We start from the raw sequence: 19,446 nt of genomic DNA on the forward strand, positions 1-19,446 counted from the left end.
ATCGCCACCTACTGTTCTGATTCAAACCCCTACACCGCAGCAACAGACCTTCACAAAATAAAAGCATGTGACCAACATGCGTTAACGCGCGTTAAAGAAAATATCGCCGTTAATAGTCTAATGAGTTAACGCGAAATTAACGCGTTAACTTGCCCAGCCCTAATATTAGATGATAATAGCGGGTGAGCTGTCTTCTCTGGATGATGTCTCAGATAACAGAACACCAGACGAGATGTACCTACTATAAGGAAAAAAAGAGAGAGAACAAAAAGTTATAAGCAGAAATGATGACAAGCAATGCATAATTGAAGAAGAGTAGAACTCGACAGAGTGAGAAAAATAGATCCTGATGTCCTCCAGTAGCCTAAGCCCATAGAAGCACATCCCCATAGGTAGGTCAGGGCAACATAAGCCACTCTAGTTGTAAGCTCTGTCAAAAACGAAAGTTTTAAGATTAGTCTTAAAAGTAGACAGGGTGTCTGCCTCACGGACCAAAACTAGGAGTTGTCTCCACAGGAGAGGAGCCTGATAGCTAAAGGATCTGCCTTCCATTCTGCTTTTAGAGACTCTAGGAACCACCAGCTGACCTGCAGTCTGAGAGCGAAGTGCTCTGTTAGGAACATACAGGGTAATCAGAGATTTGATATATGATGGAGCTTGATTATTAAGGGCTTTACATGTTAGAAGAAGAATTTTAAATTGTATTCTTGATTTAACAGGAAGCCAACGAAGGGAAGCTAAAATTGGATAAATATGATCCCTTTTGTTGATTTCCATCTGAACTCTTGCTGCAGCATTTTGCATCAGCTGAAGACTTTGAACTGCATTTTGTGGACTTCCTCATAGCAAAGAATTACAGTAGTCCAGCCTTGAAGTAACAAATGCATGGACTAGTTTTTCAGCATCACCCCTGGACAGAATGTTTCTAATTTTGGCAATATTCCAGAGGTGAAAAAAGGAAACTCTGGAAACCTGTTTAATATGGGGGTTGCAGATATCCTGTGTCGGCCCCTCCTGGGCGCACCTGCTTTAGGGACCCCTCTGGGAGTTCGGGGTTATGGGTCCCCTGACTCCTGCCTCTGTGCTCGGGGAAGGCGGGCCTTTGGTTCCAACCACTATCAAGCTATTTCCTTCTGGATAATTTTCACCTAAACTAGTGCACTCTCTCAAACTCCCACAGGTGCTGGGTCCCAGGTATTAAATGTTCACTTATATACAGTAATCTTATAATTTATTTATTTATTTATGTTCTTTCACTTTCTTTTTTCAAGTATCACATTACACATGTCAGCTTACATAATAATATATATGATTTAGCAATGGCATCTAGGTGTTATTCGATTGTATCTGTTGCTTTATGTCTGTTGGTTGTGCTGTTCTTTTTGCATCTCTCTTTCCAGGTGACGGAGCAGACGGAGAAGGTTTTATCATTCTCTCCCTTTTATCTCTTCTTTCTTTCACCTCTACTCTTTTTTTTCTTTTTCTTTTCTTTCTCTTTCTCTTCTTGTTCTTCCTTTACTCTCCCATTGTAATGTCCATATAATTAGAAATTCTCCTTGCAGGAATCACAATAAAGCTATTTACAAGCATAAATCAAGTAGAGCACTATGGCGAAAGCTGTTCGCTCCACTTGTAAAAGCAAAATCTGTCGAGCTCTATCTGGCATTGAGACATCAATTCCTATTGCCACATTGCTAGACAGGACACTGGGGAAAAATAAAAAAATAAATAAATATAGATCTACACAAAAACAAGGTAACAACATTACAAAATGTAATTTTTCTTATTTTTTTATCATTAATTATCTGTTCATTGGAGTCAAGTCCAAACTGAGTACATTTTAACTAACTTTGTCTAATTTTTTACTGGATTCATTCCTATGATTTTAACCTGGAATAAACTCCTTGTTTGTAATACGTCATCATAAAACCCATCAGTGAGGACCAGTTGAGCTGTATAAGGACCAGTAGAACCGGGCCGGTACCTGTCTGGGCTCGTTGGTTCCCATGAAGAAGGCGTGTCCTCCGAGGCCTTCCAATCCGCCGGAGCGCTCCGTCGGCGCCGCCTGTCCACACGAGTCCCAGACCACAGTGCGGCTGCGCAGGTTGTATTCGTGCTCTCCGCTGGTGCTGTGAGCTCCCTGCAGGGGGCGCCACACCACAGCTAATTAGCCTCAGTCTAAACATGTGGGCAACATCTGCTGAAGTCCCTGAAAAATGCCTTAACATTTAACCAAACCCAATCTATAAAGCTATTTTCTTTGCAGAAAAAGTTTTGATTTTAAATGCTGCAGTTTGGTTATGGAGAACATAAAATTTAGTCTCTTCTTGGCCAGAGTCTCAATTATGAGCCTTTGGTTTCATTGCCTGAAATTATTTTAACAACGTAAAGAAACAGAGCTTTAACAACAAACCAAGTTAACGGCATAATGACGTCATTTCTCTTCTGACTATCAGCTCTCAGCCTCCCTGTGGCTCAACCGTGGAACCATTTTTCTTATTCAGGCTTCATGGTGCATTCAAGTTTTTCAGTTGGTTTGTAAAACACTCAGAAGCTCTATTCTTTAGAAAAATATATAAAGTCTGATCATTTGGAAACTCTAGCAAAGTAAAGAAAGAAATGACTGAACGTTTGCATCCAAGAGACACTGAATGCAACACGGTGCATCGTTACATCTGGGATGAAGAAGAAGTGACATTTTCCTTGTCATATAAAAACACTTAATGAACCAAAGATACGAAAAGTTGGGCTTAAAGCAACTTCAATCTGTCCCATCAGCGCTGATAATATACACGACGGTCCAATAACTGCTGCTCAGATGTTAGAGGATGTGTTTACCATGTCATCATCATCTTCATCCTGGGACAGGGAGCGCGTCACTTTCCTCGTGGCCATTTCCTGTTGATGGATCCAAAGAGAAAACGTTCAGTCTGTGAAAGGAAAAGCAAAAGGACAGCTGAGATGTGAACTCGAACCTCTCCACCGGCGCTGATCAGGGTGGTCTGCAGGAGGTCGCCGGTGCCCCAGGAAGCCTGGCTCTTCCAGACCAGATCGGTGGGAGGGTTGTGGGTTCCTCCTCCGGACGCAGCCCAGACCTGCAGAGTTTGGGAGACGTTTAGTCGCCCCGTTTGGTTCTGGTTTAACGGAACAAACCCACCGACCGACCCGTGGAGCGAACTCACAGTCACGGTGGATCCGGCCTTCAGAGTGAACTTGCTGGAAAACTTGTAGGCGATCGGCGTGTCGCTCCCGACTTGTCTCTTCAGCTGCCAGTTGGCCAGCGATTGGTCCTGCAGGACAGAGAAGAGAAGAGGGAGCAGCGACGTTTATTAGGCAGCGAGACGGAGAATCAACAGTTTTTAAATCATGGTGCATAATAATGAGGCGGAGGGAAAATAAAATATTTTCATAATCCAAAAAAAAAAAAAAAAAAAAAAGGAATTTAAATGACATGTCTTGGTCGAAAATAACACCAAGATTTCTTACTTTATTACCAGAGGCCAAGTTAATGCCTTTCAGATTAAATGATTGATTAAGAAGTTTATTTTTTGAGGACTTTGGTCCAAAGATTACAACTTCTGTGTAAATGCAGGAAATTTAAAGTCATCCAGCTTTTGATGTCATCAAGACATGACTGTAGTTGAAGTAATTGATTGGATTCATCAGGATTTATGGACAAATACAACTGAGTGTCATCAGCATAACAGTGGAAATTAATCCTATGCTGTCTAATAATTTTGCCAATTGGAAGCATATATATAGTAAAGAGAATTTGTCCAAGGACTGAACCCTGTGGTACTCCACAACTGACCCTAGAGTTTAAAGAAGATTTATTATTAACATGAACATGAACAAATTGGAATCTGTCCGACAGATAGGATTTAAACCAGCCTAATGCTTTCCCCTTAATCCCTACAGTATGCTCAAGTCTTTGTAGGAGAATATTGTGATCAACTTTTTAGCGTTAGCTCTTCAGCCCTGAGCTAACCAACAGCATGTGGAGGGAATGCTTGGGTTTCTGCGGCCTAGCAGAAACACGCATGTGTGGTCGGGACTGATGTCCATTCAATAGTCTGATCGTTCAGCTTGTCTGGTGAGGGGAGGCATCCACCGTCTTGCGTCTGCTCTCCTGCAACAGCTGACAAAATTGAACAAAGCTGTTTTGGCAGTCTGTACTTTGCGGCTGGTTTGCTCAGCAGTCAGAGTGAAACGTAGCTCTGTTCCAGTGTGTTGTTTATCTGGATTTAGTCAGGGAGGTCCTCCATTGAAGCAGGCAGTCGAGTCTAGCAGACCCTGAATCAAGCGTGGCTGGTCCAGGCACCTTCCCTCAGCTGCTGGCTTGTGTGTCGGTCAGGGCCGACCAGGCTCTCATGGTCCAGGCCTTCTTTGTCTGCTCTGAGAGAGCAGACAAAGAAGGCTAACATAGGAGCTCTCTGTGAGGACTCTGTGAATATGGGCACAGGTTCACTATGACATCTAGAAAGAGAAACTTTACATATATAACTTACAGCTGAAAAATGCAAGGGAATCTTTCTTCTCTGAGATCAACAACAAAAACATTATTAATGCTCGTGCCTTATTTACCATAATTGACAGGTTTACAAACCCTCCTGTGTCTGTGGCTTCTGAGCTCCACTCAAACCAGGGCCTGCAACGAATTTGCGAAGTTCTTTACTGACAAAATACAAAAGGTTTGAGGGGCATTCTGTACATCCATATCAAGTTCAATACCAAAGCTGTCTCCAACTAGAACCGATCTTGACAAAATGCCCCAATTAAGCCAAATACACTACAAAAGCTTAGAAGAAATCATTCACCAGCTAAGTTTCTCCTCCTGCTGCCTAGATGCGTAGAACATCTGTGCGTAGAACATCTGTTCTACGCACAGCTTTCATTAAGAAGGTTGTCATAATGTCTGATTTGACACAGGTAATAAACACATCCCTTCTGGCTGACTGTTGTGTTTATGTTGGTAACGCAACTCAGGAAGTCCCACAACAGAATTCTCGCAGGCGAACGGTGGAACAGGGAACAGGCAAGAGCCTCAGGGAAATCCAGGACGAGGTCAGGGCATAGTTCCAGGTTCGGTACACAGGCAGGCTTACGATCAGAACGGGATCAGGCAGGCTCAGATATCAGGTAGCAAGTCCGGACCGGTGCACAGGCAGTCAGAGCAGGCAGGGATCAGGCAGGCTCAGAGGTTAAGAGGCAGAACAGGTCAGGAAACAGGCAATCAGAAGTCAGGATATAGAACGCTGGAATAAGTCTCACCGGATGGCTCAAAATAATCTGCCACTGATGTCTGGTCTGAAGGCTGGTTATATACTGGCATGTGCAGGTGGATTGGATGAGAGGTAATGAGAAATGGGGTGGAGCTGAGCAGGTGTGTAGAGTCAGATAGCATCAGTGCCATGATCATGACAGCTCAATGACATCCATATAAAAGCAGACTGTGGAAGAATCACAGTATTGGTATTATTGGACCTTAGTACAGCATCCGATATTGTCGATCACGCTATTCTGTTAGAGTGCCTGGAAAACTGGGTCGGCCTTTCTGGTACAGCACTCAACTGGATTAACTCCTACATAAAGGACAGGGACCTTTTTGTATCAGTATGCAACTTTAAATCAGAGGCAACAAAAATCAAATGTGGGATTCCCCAAGGGTCCATCTTTGGTTCCCTCCTATTCAATATCTACATGCTCTTTCTAGCTCAGATAATAAAAAAACAACAACATTAGTTACCATAACTATGCAGATGACACAGCTCTACATCACCATGTCACCAGGTGACTATGAACCCATTCAAGCACTGAGTAAATGCTTAGAAGAAATCAATGCATGGATGTGCCAAATCTTTGGTTGATTGAATAAAAACAAAACTGAAGTAATCATTTTTGGACCAATAGATGAGCGATCAAAAGTTAGTGCACAGCTTAAGCTGCTTCGGCTACTAATCACGGATCAGGTCCAAAATCTGGGTGCACGGATGGACCTGAACCTGAACCCCCAAAGGCATCTAAACAAAATTATAAAGTGGGTCTTCTATCACCTGGATAACATTTCCAGGATTAAAGGACAAATCTTTCAGTAGGATCTTGAAAAACTGAAACACATGTTTATTTTTATTCAAATCGATTACTGCAATGGTGTCTTCACAGGTCTGCCAAAAAAGTTAATCAAACAGCTGCAGCTGATCCAGAACGCTGCTGCCCACGTCCTCACTAAGACTAAGAAAGTAGAGCACATCACCCCAGTTCTAAAGTCCTTACACTGGCTCCCTGTATCTCAAAGAATAAACCATACTCCTGTTTGTCTATAAATCAATGAAAGGCTTAGTACCTAAATACATTGAAGACTTGTTATCCACGTATCAACCTTCCAGACCACTCAGGTCTTCTGGCTAAAATCTACTATGCATACCTAAAACCAAAAACAGAGAAGCAGAATTTAGTTTTTATGCTCCGCTTATCTGGAACAAACTCCCAGAAGACTTTAAAAGTGCTGAAAGTCTGAGTTCCTTTAAATCAAGGTTAAAAACCTATTTGTTGCCTTTAAATGTTAATGTTGAAGTATTTAGTCCAACTTGTCTTATACTGTATCTGACCTGCTGCTTCTATTCCAATGCAACGTGCTTGCCTCTGTAATATCTTCCCTCTGTCTCTGTAATGCTTTTGTTTCCTGTTTTTTTTAAAAATTTTATTCATGTATGGGACTTTGAATCGTCTCGTTAATGAAAAGTGCTTCATAAAGAAACTTATACTTAGACTTAGACAACTTTATTTGTCATTTTGTATGTACAGGGTGCATACAGAACGAAATTTTGTTGCATACAGCTTATAGGAGTATAGTCAGATTCCAGGTGGAATAAGGCAACATTGCAATATAAAGTGCAGCAGTGAACAGTGCAAGAGAAAAACAGTGTGCCGTCACATTATGCAGCAGAATTTACTAACCATTCCTCTTCCCAGAGGACAGCAGGGAGAACAGTCCATGGTGGGGGTGTGAGGGGTCCCTGATGATGTTAAGGGCTCGGGACATGCAGCACTGGGATGAAATGTCCTTAATGGAGGGAAGAAGAGCCCCGATGATCCCTTCTGCTGTCCTCACCACTCTCCTCACGTTCTTCCAGTCGGAGGCGCTGCAGCCTCCACACCACACAGAGAGACAGCTGGTCAGAATGCTCTCTATGGTGCTTCTGTAGAAGGTCGTGAGGATGGGCGGGGCAGGTGGGCTCTCCTCATCCTCCGTAGGAAGTACAGTCGCTTCTGTGCCCTCTTGACCAGTGACGTGGTGTTCACAGACCAGGTGAGATTGTCTGTGATGTGCACACCCAGGAACTTGGTGCTGCTGACCACCTCCACTGCTAAGCTGTTGATGAGCAGTGGAGCGTGGCAAGGCCGGTCTCCTTCGTCTTCTCCACATTCAGGATCAGGCTGTTTTCTCTTCACCAGCCCACCAGCTGCTCCACCTCCTCTCTGTAGTCCTGGTCGTTGTCGTCTCTGATCAGGCCCACCACCGTCGTGTCGTCTGCAAACTTCACAATGTGATTGGTAGTGAACCTGGGGACGCAGTCATGTGTCATCAGGGTGAACAGCAGGGGGCTCAGAATGCAGCCCTGTGGGGAGCCCGTGCTAAGAGTGATGACCTCAGAGGTGTTCTGTCCGACCCGGACTAACTGAGGTCTGTTGGTGAGAAAGTCTAGCAGCCAGTTGCAAAGAGGTGTGCTGAAGCCCAGATGTTCCATCATCCCTCAACCAGGTGTTGAGGGATGATGGTGTTAAACGCTGAACTGAAGTCCAGGAACAGCATCTGCACAGGATGTTCTTCTCCTCCAGGTGGGTCAGGCTCAGGTGAAGAGTGGCATCCTAAGTGGAGCGGTTCCGCCAGTAGACAAACTGGAACGGGTCGAGTGTTAGGGGGAGACTGGAGATGATGTGTTCCCTTACCGGGCTTTCAAAGCACTTCATCATGATGGGAGTCAGTGCAACAAGCCGGTAGTCGTTGAAACAGGTGACTTGAGGTTTCTTCGGCACTGGAATGATGGAGGCAGACTTAAAGCATGCAGTCACTGTGGCTTGGTCCAGCGAGGTGTTAAAAATATCTGTTAGGACACCAACCAGCTGACCTGCACACTGCTTGAGCACCCGCCCAGGTATGTTATCGGGACCTGGGGCTTTCCGCGGGTTGACTCTCTTCAGAGTCTTCCACACGTCAGCGGTGTCGAGGCAGAGTACCTCCTCTTCCTGATGGGGAACAGCCTTCACTGCTGGGGTGCTGTTTAGTGCCTCAAACCTACCAAAAAAGTTATTTAGTCCATTGAGGAAGTTAGCATCAACTTCACCCACCGGGTGGGAGGGCAAGTTGTATTCAGTGATCACCCGTATGCAGAGGTGGACTGGGACAAAAAAATCGGCCCTGGCATTTTGGATTAGACTGGCCCACCACATTTTTTTTTTGTGTACTGAATGTGTATACCAACTGTGCAATACCAACTGTGCAATACTTTGAGGCCAGGTTAATGGAAATTAGTGAGAGTGGACACTTAAAATACTTTCAAAAGAAGGGTTGAGTTCTACTTATCAACTTAAAAATATGTCATGACTGCGTGTAAGAGAAATGTTTAATTGAGCTATACTGAGAGAAATTAAGTTCATATTAAGGTAGATTTACAACTCATGTTGGGAAGCTACTTATAATTTATTTTTTCTGGGTGAAATATCCTGATTGTTAAAGAGATCTTGTGTGTTATTTGGTTGTCACATTTTGTTTGGAGCCCATATGCGCAGTTTTTTTTCTTTGCTTCAGCTCAGTTGTGGGCTAATGGTATGTTCTTATGTGTTTTTAATAGTTCTGTGCTTTTAGCATGAAAGAGTTTGAGATTTGGCCTTGTTTTTTCTTTTAAGTTGGGCAGGTTTTATGCTAGTTTGGGTTACTGGGAAACTAACAGATAGAGATGAGATAGGGTAACCTGTAGCGCTGTGTCTTAACTCAAAAGTCCAGCATAAGCTACACGCTAATAAACAAGAGCGCTGGTGTCAGGCTGAACACTGACTGAAGTAACAATTCTGTCTAAAACAGGTTCTGTAATTACAGCAGCTGTGAGAACAAGGAGCAGAACAATGCACAGTTCCCTTCTACCAGCAAGTAACTCAAGTCTCTTCAGTTTGGCAGTTTTAGTGCTTGATTCTGCTCCTTGTGCTGCTAGCTGTCCAAGCTAACCCTGCTAGCTGTCCTAGCTCACCCTGCTAGCTGTCCTAGCTCACCCTGCTAGCTTTCCCCTAGCTAACCCTCCTAGCGTGAATGTTTACTCCAGTTTAGACTTCAGTGCTGACATTTCAAACATAAACTAATAGCGCTCCTTCCAGCTCGCTCTCTGCTTTGTTGTCACTTCTTGTAATTGTTTGGTAATCAGACCAAATTTCCATCCCGCTCTACCGACACCAACGGTGACCACAGCCGAACTGCGGCAGCGACTGAAGGCTATGACTCGGTGTCCCGCCCCTCTCCAGCTGTGATTGGCTAGCATGTTGCCTTCAGTCATTGATTTGATTGGTTAAATTGTATGATTGACACATCAAAGATAGTACTAAAAGGACGATGGCCACTCCGAGGTAAGAAAACAAAGAAGACAGCTTCCAGTCCAGGGTCTGCTCCATGCTCAACCAGAAGGCACAAATATCGCTCCATTATATAATCGGGGAAATGTAGGCGGCGGCAAGAGCTGCTATAGATGCCGATTTGCCGCCGTTGACCGGCTAATTTTGACTGCCCTGAATATTAATAATAAAAAAAAAAAACGAGTTTCAAAAGGCCATTTTCGTTGATAAAGGGCAAACTTCCTAACCTGACAACAGCCAGACGCATGTCTCGCTCCGCCTAGCTCCACTCACATACATCTGGGACACCGCCATAGAAATTGCCTTTATTGAAGGTTGGGCCTTATCAAAAATTCTTGCATATGATTGGATAAGCCACTTGTCTGTCATCTTTATCGACGTGCTATTTCAACCACTCACACCGAAGCTAACCCGTGACGCTGATGAGAGCGGCGCAGGGGAAAAAAAACTTTATGTGTTTGCTGCTCTAGTGGCATGTGTTTTATTGACAGTGAGCTGACAGGAAGAGGGGGGGGAGACAGGCGGCAAAGCGCCGCGGGTCGGAGTCGATCCCGGGCGGACCGCGTTGAGGACTAAAGGCCTCCTAATATGGTTAGCCGCTAACCGCTAACGGTTAGCGGCTAACCGCTCGGTAGTGGCTAACCGGTTGCCAAATCCGGTCGGGAGAATGGCGAAAACATCGTTTCCACCAACAAAAGCCTTCAGAGCCATTCTCTGATGTTCTTTTAATGAAACAATATCAGGTAGATTGGACAGCACAGAAGAAATAGCAGCATCAATGCTAACGCTTGCTTCCTCGATGCGAGCCGCCATTGTTGTTGGAATCTCACGGTCGCTTCTCCGCTACGTCACATCCAGGAAACACCCGCCCTGCGTCCTGATAAAATAATAATAATAATAATAATAATAATAATAATAATAATAATAATATACATTTCGGGTCTGCCGGCCCAAACAGCACGTCGGCCCCCCGGGAAAATGCCTGGTAATTACTTGTCCATGCCTGCCTGTATGCCTTTCCACATGCTCCTGGTGTTGCTGGCGTCATGGAAAAGCTCCTGGATTTTCTGACTGTGGTTCCGCTTCGCTAACCTGATGGCACGGTTCAAGTTGGCTCTCGCTGTCCTCAGTGCCTTCCTTGTCACCAGACTTGAAGACTGAGTTCCGTGCTTTTAGCGCTTGATGGACCTCCTCAGTAATCTAGGGTCGTTGGTTGGCTCGGTGATGATGGTCTTTTTGGTGCTGACGTCCTCAATGCATCTGTTGATGTAGGCTGACACAGTCATGGCGTACTCATCAATGTTGATTTTGTCTTCATAAGTTGCTGCAGCTTTGAACATGTCCCAGTCAGAGCATTCAAAACAGTCCTAGAGTGCCTCCATTGCTCCCTCAGTCCACACCCTCACCTGCCTCACTATAGGTTTAGCTCTGATCAGCAGGGGTCTTTATGCAGGAATTAGCATCACAGAAAGGTAGTCTGAAGAGCCGAGGTGGGGGCGGGGGGTTGCCTTGAATGCTCCTTTTATATTTGTGTAAACTAAGTCTAGAGTGTTCTCTCCCCGAGTAGCAATATCCACGTGTTGGTAGAAATGAGGGAGAACCGTCCGTCCGTCCGTCCGTCTGTCCGTCCGTCTTCTTCCGCTTATCCGGGGTCGGGTCGCGGGGGTAGCAGCTTCAGTAGGGAGGCCCAGACGTCCCTCTCCCCAGCCACTTGGGCCAGCTCCTCAGGAGGAATCCCAAGGCGTTCCCAGGCCAGCCAGGAGACATAGTCCCTCCAGCGTGTCCTGGGTCTTCCCCTGGGCCTCCTCCCGGTGGGACGTGCCCGGAACACCTCTCCAGGGAGGCGTCCAGGAGGCATCCTGACCAGATGCCCGAGCCACCTCAACTGGCTCCTCTCGACGTGGAGGAGCAGCGGCTCTACTCTGAGTCCTCCCCGGATGACTGAGCTCCTCACCCTATCTCTAAGGGAGAGCCCAGACACACTACGGAGAAAACTCATTTCAGCCGCTTGTATCCGGGATCTCGTTCTTTCGGTCACGACCCAAAGCTCGTGACCATAGATGAGGGTAGGAACGTAGATCGACCGGTAAATCAAGAGCTTCGCCTTTTGGCTCAGCTCTCTCTTCACCACAACGGATCGGTACAGCGCCCGCTTCACAGCAGACGCTGCACCAATCCGCCTGTCGATCTCCCGCTCCATCTTCCCTTCATTCTTGAACAAGACCCCAAGATACTTGAACTCCTCCACTAGGGGCAGCACATCCTCCCCAACCCGGAGAAGGCACTCTACCCTTTTCCGGTTCAAGACCACTCGGCTGCAAACAGCTCCAGTGAGAGCTGTAGATCACACCCTGATGAAGCCAATAGGACCACGTCATCCGCGAATAGCAGAGACGCAATCCTAAGGCCACCAAAACGGATCCCCTCAACACCTTGGCTGCGCCTAGAAATTCTGTCCATAAAGGTTATGAACAGAATCGGTGACAAAGGGCAACCTTGGCGGAGTCCAACTCTCACCGGAAACGAGTCCGACTTACTGCCGGCAATGCAGACCAGACTCTGACACCGGTCGTACAGAAACCTGACATCCCTTATTAAAGGGTCCGGTACTCCATACTCCCGGAGTACCCCCCACAGGATCCCCCGGGGGACACGGTCGAATGCCTTCTCCAGATCCACAAAGCACATGTAGACTGGTTGGGCAAACTCCCATGCCCCCTCAAGAATCCTGCTGAGGGTGTAGAGCTGGTCCAGTGTTCCACGGCCGGGACGAAAACAAACCACACTGCTCTTCCTGAATCCGAGATTCGACTATCCGACGGACCCTCCTTTCCAGAACCCCTGAAAAGACCTTACCAGGGAGGCTTAAGAGTGTGATTCCTCTGTAGTTGGAACACACCCTCCGGTCCCCCTTTTTAAATAGGGGGGACCACCACCCCAGTCTGCCAGTCCAGGGGAACTGCCCCCGATGTCCACGCAATGTTGCAGACCCGTGTTAACCAACACAGCCCCACAACATCCAGAGCCTTAAGGTACTCAGGGCGAATCTCATCCACCCCCGGGGCCTTGCCACCGAGGAGCTTTTTAACAACCTTGGCAACCTCAGCACCAGAGATGGGAGAACCAGACCCAGAGTCCTCAGGCTCTGCTTCCTCAATGGAAGACGTGTTGGTGGGATTAAGGAGGTCTTCGAAGTATTCCGCCCACCGACGCACGACGTCCCGAGTTGAGGTCAGCAGCACACCACCCCCACTGTAAACGGTGTTGGTACTGCACTGCTTCCCCCTCCTGAGACGCCGGATAGTGGACCAGAATCGCTTCGAAGCCGTACGGAAGTCTTTCTCCATGGCCTCTCCGAACTCTTCCCATGCCCGAGTTTTTGCCTCGGCGACCAGCCGAGCCACCTGCCGCTTCGACTGCCGGTACACGTCAGCTGCTTCCGGAGTACCACAGGCCAAAAAAGCCCGGTAGGACTTCTTCTTCAGCTTGACGGCTTCCCTCACCGCTGGTGTCCACCAGCGGGTTCGAGGGTTGCCGCCGCGACATGCACCGACAACCTTGCGGCCACAGCTCCGACTAGCCGCCTCAACAATAGAGGCGTGGAACATGGTCCATTCAGACTCAATGTCCCCCGCCTCCCTCGGGACGTGTTTAAAGTTCTCCCGGAGGTGGGAGTTAAAGCTCCGCCTCACAGGGGACTCTGCCAGACATTCCCAGCAAACCCTCACAGTGCGTTTTGGCCTGCCCGGTCGGACCGGCTTCCTCCCCCGCCATCGGAGCCAACTTACCACCAGGTAGTGGTCGGTGGAGAGCTCCGCCCCTCTCTTCACCCGAGTGTCTAAGACATACGGCCGCAGATCAGATGAAACGACAACAAAGTCGATCATTGAACTGCGACCTAGGGTGTCCTGGTGCCAAGAACACATATGGACACCCTTATGCTTGAACATGGTGTTTGTGATGGACAATCCATGACGAGCACAGAAGTCCAACAACAAAACACCACTCGAGTTCAGATCAGGTGGGCCATTCCTCCCAACCACGCCCCTCCAGGTCCCACTGTCATTGCCCACGTGAGCGTTGAAGTCTCCCAGCAAAACGAGGGAGTCCCCAGGAGGGGCACTCTCCAGTACCCCTTCCAATGACTCCAAAAAGGGTGGGTAATCTGAACTGCTGTTTGGCGCATAAGCGCAAACAACATTCAGGGAGAACAGTTTTCATATTTGCCTGGTTAAAATCCCCAGCAATGAAAACACCCTCTGTGTGTGCAGATTGCAGCTCAGAGATAGTTTGATAGAGAACACTCATGGCCTCTTTTGTGTTAGCACTCGGAGGAACATAAACCGCTGCGATGATAACAACAGTAAACTCTCTGGGCAGATAAAACGGTCTGCAGCTAACAATCAGGAGCTCTATGTCCAGAGAGAGAAAGCTTGTGACTATTCTAGCATTTTTACACCAGGGGTTATTGATGTAAACGCAGAGTCCGCCTCCCCGGGTCTTACCGTGGATTGATGATGTGAGCCATGTCTCAATCAGGATGAGAGCGCAGCAATCTCTAAACTCCATCTTTGCAGAGAGCTCGAGTTGTAAATGGTCAGTTTTGTTATCCAGTGAGCGGACGTTGGAGGGCAGGATGAATGGAAGCAGCGGTCTAAAGGGGTTAGCCTTCATCTTAGCTCCTAAACCTCCGCGACAGCCGCCTTTCTTCGGCCGGCTGCACTGCTTCCACTTGGCCCTCCTCCAGGCTTGAGCTGCTCAGCAAGTCCACGTCGTCACAGGTCTCTGGGACTTGCTCCTGGAGTACTCCAAAGCCGTGTAAACAATCGAGCGTAGTAGTGGTTACAAGTCCAAAAACACTACATGACCGTAACTCCAGCAGGCGCTGGCGGTCATGTACTGATCGGCTGAGTAGATGAGTAATTTGTAGTGAGTTTGGCGGCATTTGTTATAAAAAAAATGTCCGCAAGTGGTCGGAGCTGTATGCCCAAGCCGCTGCCGGAAGTTGGTGCCGCCAGTTTTTCCTTGCCTTGTCAGTATTTAGCACTTAGTCAGATAAGAAGTCTGAGAACTGATCTAAAAACTGAGAATAAGGGCCTAGTGGACGATACAAAACCTGGGACTAATTAATAAATCACACTGAGAGAAGGCAAGATGGCGTCGTAGTGTGAGCACCTCGTCTGTGGAGCTCCGGTGGAGTTAGCTGAAATATCCGTCTAAAACACGTGTTCACCTGGTAAAACGTTATAAATGTGCGCGGGAGTAGCTCTATAATGAGCCTGACTGACTACTTTTTGAAAATGCCTCGTGTCAAATCTAAGAGAAATACTGCTTCTGGGGATCAACCCAGCGATGCTTCGGGGCCTACTGCTGTAGAACCCGAAAACACTAACGAAATGGATGCCGCTGCTGAAGTCGCAGAATATGAAAGTGACGTCGACCCAAATATCCTTTTGGCTTTGAGCAAGATAACTGATAACATCACAAAGTTACTGGACGCCAAAGTCAACACCGTGTTGGCTGCTATACGCGAACAAACGTCCCAGATGCAGGCCCTGGCGACGCGCGTCGGGGAGACTGAGACACGGATCTCGAGCGTGGAAGACACGATGGACGCGCTGCAGGCTAAAGTGGTGAAACTTGAGAAGCAAACATCCGACATGGCAAATCATTTTGATGACCTGGAGAACCGCAGCTGCAGATGCAATCTTCGATTGGTTGGACTGCCCGAGGGCACGGAGGGAAAAGACCTAGTCACTTTCATGGAGACGTGGCTCCCCTCCCATCTCAATCTACCAACAAAATCCGGGAAGATTAAGGTTGACCACGCTCACCGCTCCCTAGCACCGAGACCGGGCACTAACCAACGCGCAAGACCCATCATCATGAAACTTCACAACTTCGCTGATAAACAACGAGTGATGACGGCAGCTCGGCGCCTCGCTACGGAGCCGAATCAGCCAGCGGATCGGATTAAAGTTTCCTTTTTCAACGATTACTCGGCGGCGGTGGCCAAGAAACGCAAGGCTTTTGATGAGGTGAAGGTTTCCCTCAGGAGGAAGAATGTGGACTATACCCTCCTTTATCCCGCTATTCTGAAGCTGTCTATCAACGGTACAGTGAAGAGATTTGACACACCGGAGGCAGCCGCCACTTACGTGGAATTGCTGCCCTAAACATTTGTAAACACCGGATTTATTTTTCCCAGCACCGCGTCCGAACAGTGCCCTATGGAACGGTGTGAGTATCAGTCGAACTCAGAAGGGCAATGCCGTGCCTGGTGTTTTTCTTCTTTTTTTCTCCCTCCTGCTACTTATTATTATAAGTAGCAGGAGGGAGAAAAAAAGAAGAAAAACACCAGGTTTTTCTTCTTTAACGAGGTGAAAAGTAATGTTCAATTCTGCTCTGCCGTGTGCTTAGCGGACTGTAGTGTGTTTATGCCTATGAGGAGATGCGCGGTGAGCGCTTGTTGCACCTGCTGGCTCCCAGCGGCAGGCAGGAGAAGGAAGTTTTTCCCTACATGTTTAGTAGGGTTGTTGCCAAACTGTTGTTTGTTAAATGTTTTGTTGTACAGATCTTTGTATCACTTTTCTTTATTTCTCTTTGTTCACCTACTCAACTCTTACTCAGTGCATGGTGGTTCACATGTCTTAATATGGTTTGTCTGGATCATTAATAATACTAATAATGAATAAGTTACGGGTATGCACCTGGAATGTACGGGGTGTCCACAGCCCTATTAAGCGGAGAAAAATAATTACATGCATAAGGAAAGATGTTGCTATGTTACAAGAGACGCATCTTGATGATATAGAGCATTTAAAGTTACAACAAGGGCCATTTGGCCAAGTGTTCTTCTCGTCGTTCACATCGAGAAGCAGGGGTGTAGCAGTGTTGATAAGAAAGAATTTACCTCTTATAGTATCTGACAGCATTAAGGACCCGAGTGGTCGCTATGTGATAATCAAAGGAACTTTGCATGGTCAGAGTATTGTAATGATGAATGTGTACTTTCCACCTGCCCACCCAGTTAATTTTCTAACCAAAATGTTTCTGGACTTGGCTCCATTTCTTTCTAGTTCCACTGTCATTGTTGCCGGTGATTTTAACTTGATATTAAATCCGTGTGTCAAACTAGGATTGATTACTTTCTCCTCCCAAAAACCGCCTTACAGTCAGTTTTATCATGCGACATAACCAGTATAATTATTTCTGACCACGCAAGAGTAATTTTGGAACTTCATCTTAAAACAGAGTTATATCATTCTCGCCACTGGAGATTCAACACCACTATTCTTAAAGACGAGAAATTCACCTCCAACCTTTCTAGTGAACTTAAAATGTTTTTTGAAATTAATGCTCCATCTGCCAGTAACGCCTCTGTCTTGTGGGAAACATGCAAAGCCTATGCCAGAGGGTTAATTATTTTGTACTCTGCAACAAAGAACCGCAAAAGACAGGAGAAACAAAAATCTTTAGAGAGTGAATTGGCTGATAAAGAAAAAGTATATATAACCTCTCCATCACCATCATTGTGGCAAGAAATCACGACAATTAGAACAGCTTTAAATTGCCTTCTCACCAGAGAAGCAGAAAAGAAAATCAAATACTCAAGACAGAGGTTTTATGAACATGGAGACAAAGCAGGCAAATGCTTGGCATATTATGTGAAAAAACGCACAGAATCCCAAATTATTGCTGCTATTACAGACAAAGGTAGCCACAAGATATACGAAAACAAATTAATCAATATTTGTTTTAAGACTTTTTATGAAAACCTCTACTCTTCTGATCAAAATCAGGAGCAAGGGCAGCTCATGGACAACTTCTTTGCTCAGATAGATTTACCACGTCTGTCAGAAGAGCATAGAACTGCCCTCAATAGCCCCATAACTAAAACTGAAGTAATTAAAGCTATCAAAGCGTTACAAAATGGGAAATCGCCAGGCTCTGACGGATTCTGTTCCGAATTTTACAAACATTTTCAAAATATCCTAGCAGACCCTCTTCTTGACATGTTCAACCACTCCTTTACTACAGGAGTATTCCCACAGACATTGAAGGAGGCCAATATATCTTTGATCTTAAAAAAGGGGAAGTGTTCTGACTTATGCGGATCCTATAGGCCCATAGCTCTTCTAAATGTAGATAGGAAGCTGCTGTCCAAGATCCTGGCCACTCGGTTGGAAAGGTTATTGCCAGCATTGGTAAAAGAAGACCAGACAGGTTTTGTAAAGGGTCGGAGCTCAGCTTCCAATGTAAGACGCTTGTTAAATGCTATCCTAGCTTTCAAGCAGAACTCTATTAGTGGACTGGTGCTTTCTCTAGACGCAGAGAAGGCTTTTGACCGAATTGAATGGTCTTTCTTGCTCTATACACTGGACAAATTTGGATTGGGGGTAAATTTTATAAAATGGATTAGGATTATATATACTGAACCACAGGCAGCAGTTTTAACTAATGGACTCAAGTCCGAATACTTTAATACTCATAGGGGAGTGATGCAGGGCTGCCCTTTATTGCCTCTCTTATTTGTTTTGGCTATAGAGCCACTTGCAGAGGCCATTAGGACGACGCCCATGATACGTGGTTTGGAGATTGGACAGCTGTGTCACAAAATAACCTTATACGCGGATGATATTCTGATCCTCCTAACCGACCCTGAAACATCTATACCGGGCCTTCTCGATGTGATCGACCGATTTAGTTGTTTCTCCGGTTACAAGATTAACCTAACTAAATCTGAGGCGATGCCTCTCGGCATCCTTTCAACAATACCATTTACTACACCTCCCATTCCTTTTAAATGGTCTCCCAGTGGATTTGTGTACTTAGGAATCTTCATCACCCCATCCTTTGATCAATTATATAAAGCCAACTTTCCCCCACTATTTTGTAAAATCAAACAGGACCTAGAGCTATGGATGTCACTTCCCATTTCCTTCCTGGGACGCATTGCTCTGGTCAAAATGAATGTGCTGCCTAGGTTACTGTATCCTATCCAAATGATTCCTGTGTTGTTTTCTAAGCGGGTGTTGAAGGATATAGATGGTTGGCTTAGCGCTTTTATCTGGAGCAAGCGCAGACCCAGGCTTAAGTTGGCTGTGTTACATCTACCAAGCACAAGGGGCGGCCTAGATCTGCCTAATATTAAAATTTACCAACTTTGCGCCCATTTGAGATTTGTACAAGAATGGGTTACGGGTAAAACCTCAATTTGGATGGACATTGAGACAGCACTGTCACACTGCAGACTAAGCGACCTGTTGTTTTTTTAAAATTTTTGCAGAAATCAAAACCCTCTGTGCAAATCCGGTAACAATCAATACTCTAAAAGCATGGCGAATTACCCGGCGCCTTGAGAAAAGATCAAATATCACATCCATTTTTACCCCAATAATAAATAATCCTGCTTTTCCCCCGGGCTCCTCGGACCCTGGTTTTCGACAATGGTCTAACAAGAACATCAGATCCCTTAGTGACCTATTTGCAGATCATAAGCTCATGTCATTTGAACAGCTTGCAAACATTTACAAGCTCTCCAAACAGGATTTCTATCGTTTCTTGCAAATAAGGCATTATATTACTCACAGCACAAGCCTCATTGACCACCCTGAAACATCTGCTGTTGAGAAAATTCTGTTTAATCAACAAGTGAAAGCGTCTCTGAGCTCATTTTACCGTGTGCTGAACGGGATTTCAGCTACTGATGGGCGGGGTGTCAGGGGTGTGTGGGAGAGGGAGTTGTCTATAACCATAGATGAGGATAAGTGGGACATTATTTGGTCTCTTGCAAAAGGGATCTCAATTTGTACTCGGACAAGA

The 19,446-nt window shown here is 46.1% G+C and overlaps 1 protein-coding gene across 5 annotated transcripts in view; it reads left to right on the plus strand.

The window, feature by feature from the left end:
* LOC105922786 (large neutral amino acids transporter small subunit 3) overlaps positions 1 to 19,446 on the plus strand; it is a 102,981-nt gene that overhangs the window by 73,133 nt on the left and 10,402 nt on the right. Inside the window, exon 1 of one of the 5 annotated variants that reach the window (XM_036129596.1) lies at positions 7,761 to 7,839. The exons of the other annotated variants lie outside the window; for them this stretch is intronic. Within the exon in view, the coding sequence (XP_035985489.1) occupies positions 7,773 to 7,839 (67 nt within the window). The 5' untranslated portion in view covers positions 7,761 to 7,772. Of the gene's footprint in view, positions 1 to 7,760; positions 7,840 to 19,446 lie in introns of those variants that run through there. 5 annotated transcript variants of the gene reach the window in all.

This window comes from Fundulus heteroclitus, unplaced genomic scaffold (genome assembly GCF_011125445.2).
Source record: "Fundulus heteroclitus isolate FHET01 unplaced genomic scaffold, MU-UCD_Fhet_4.1 scaffold_191, whole genome shotgun sequence".
Classification (NCBI taxonomy): Eukaryota; Metazoa; Chordata; class Actinopteri; order Cyprinodontiformes; family Fundulidae; genus Fundulus; species Fundulus heteroclitus.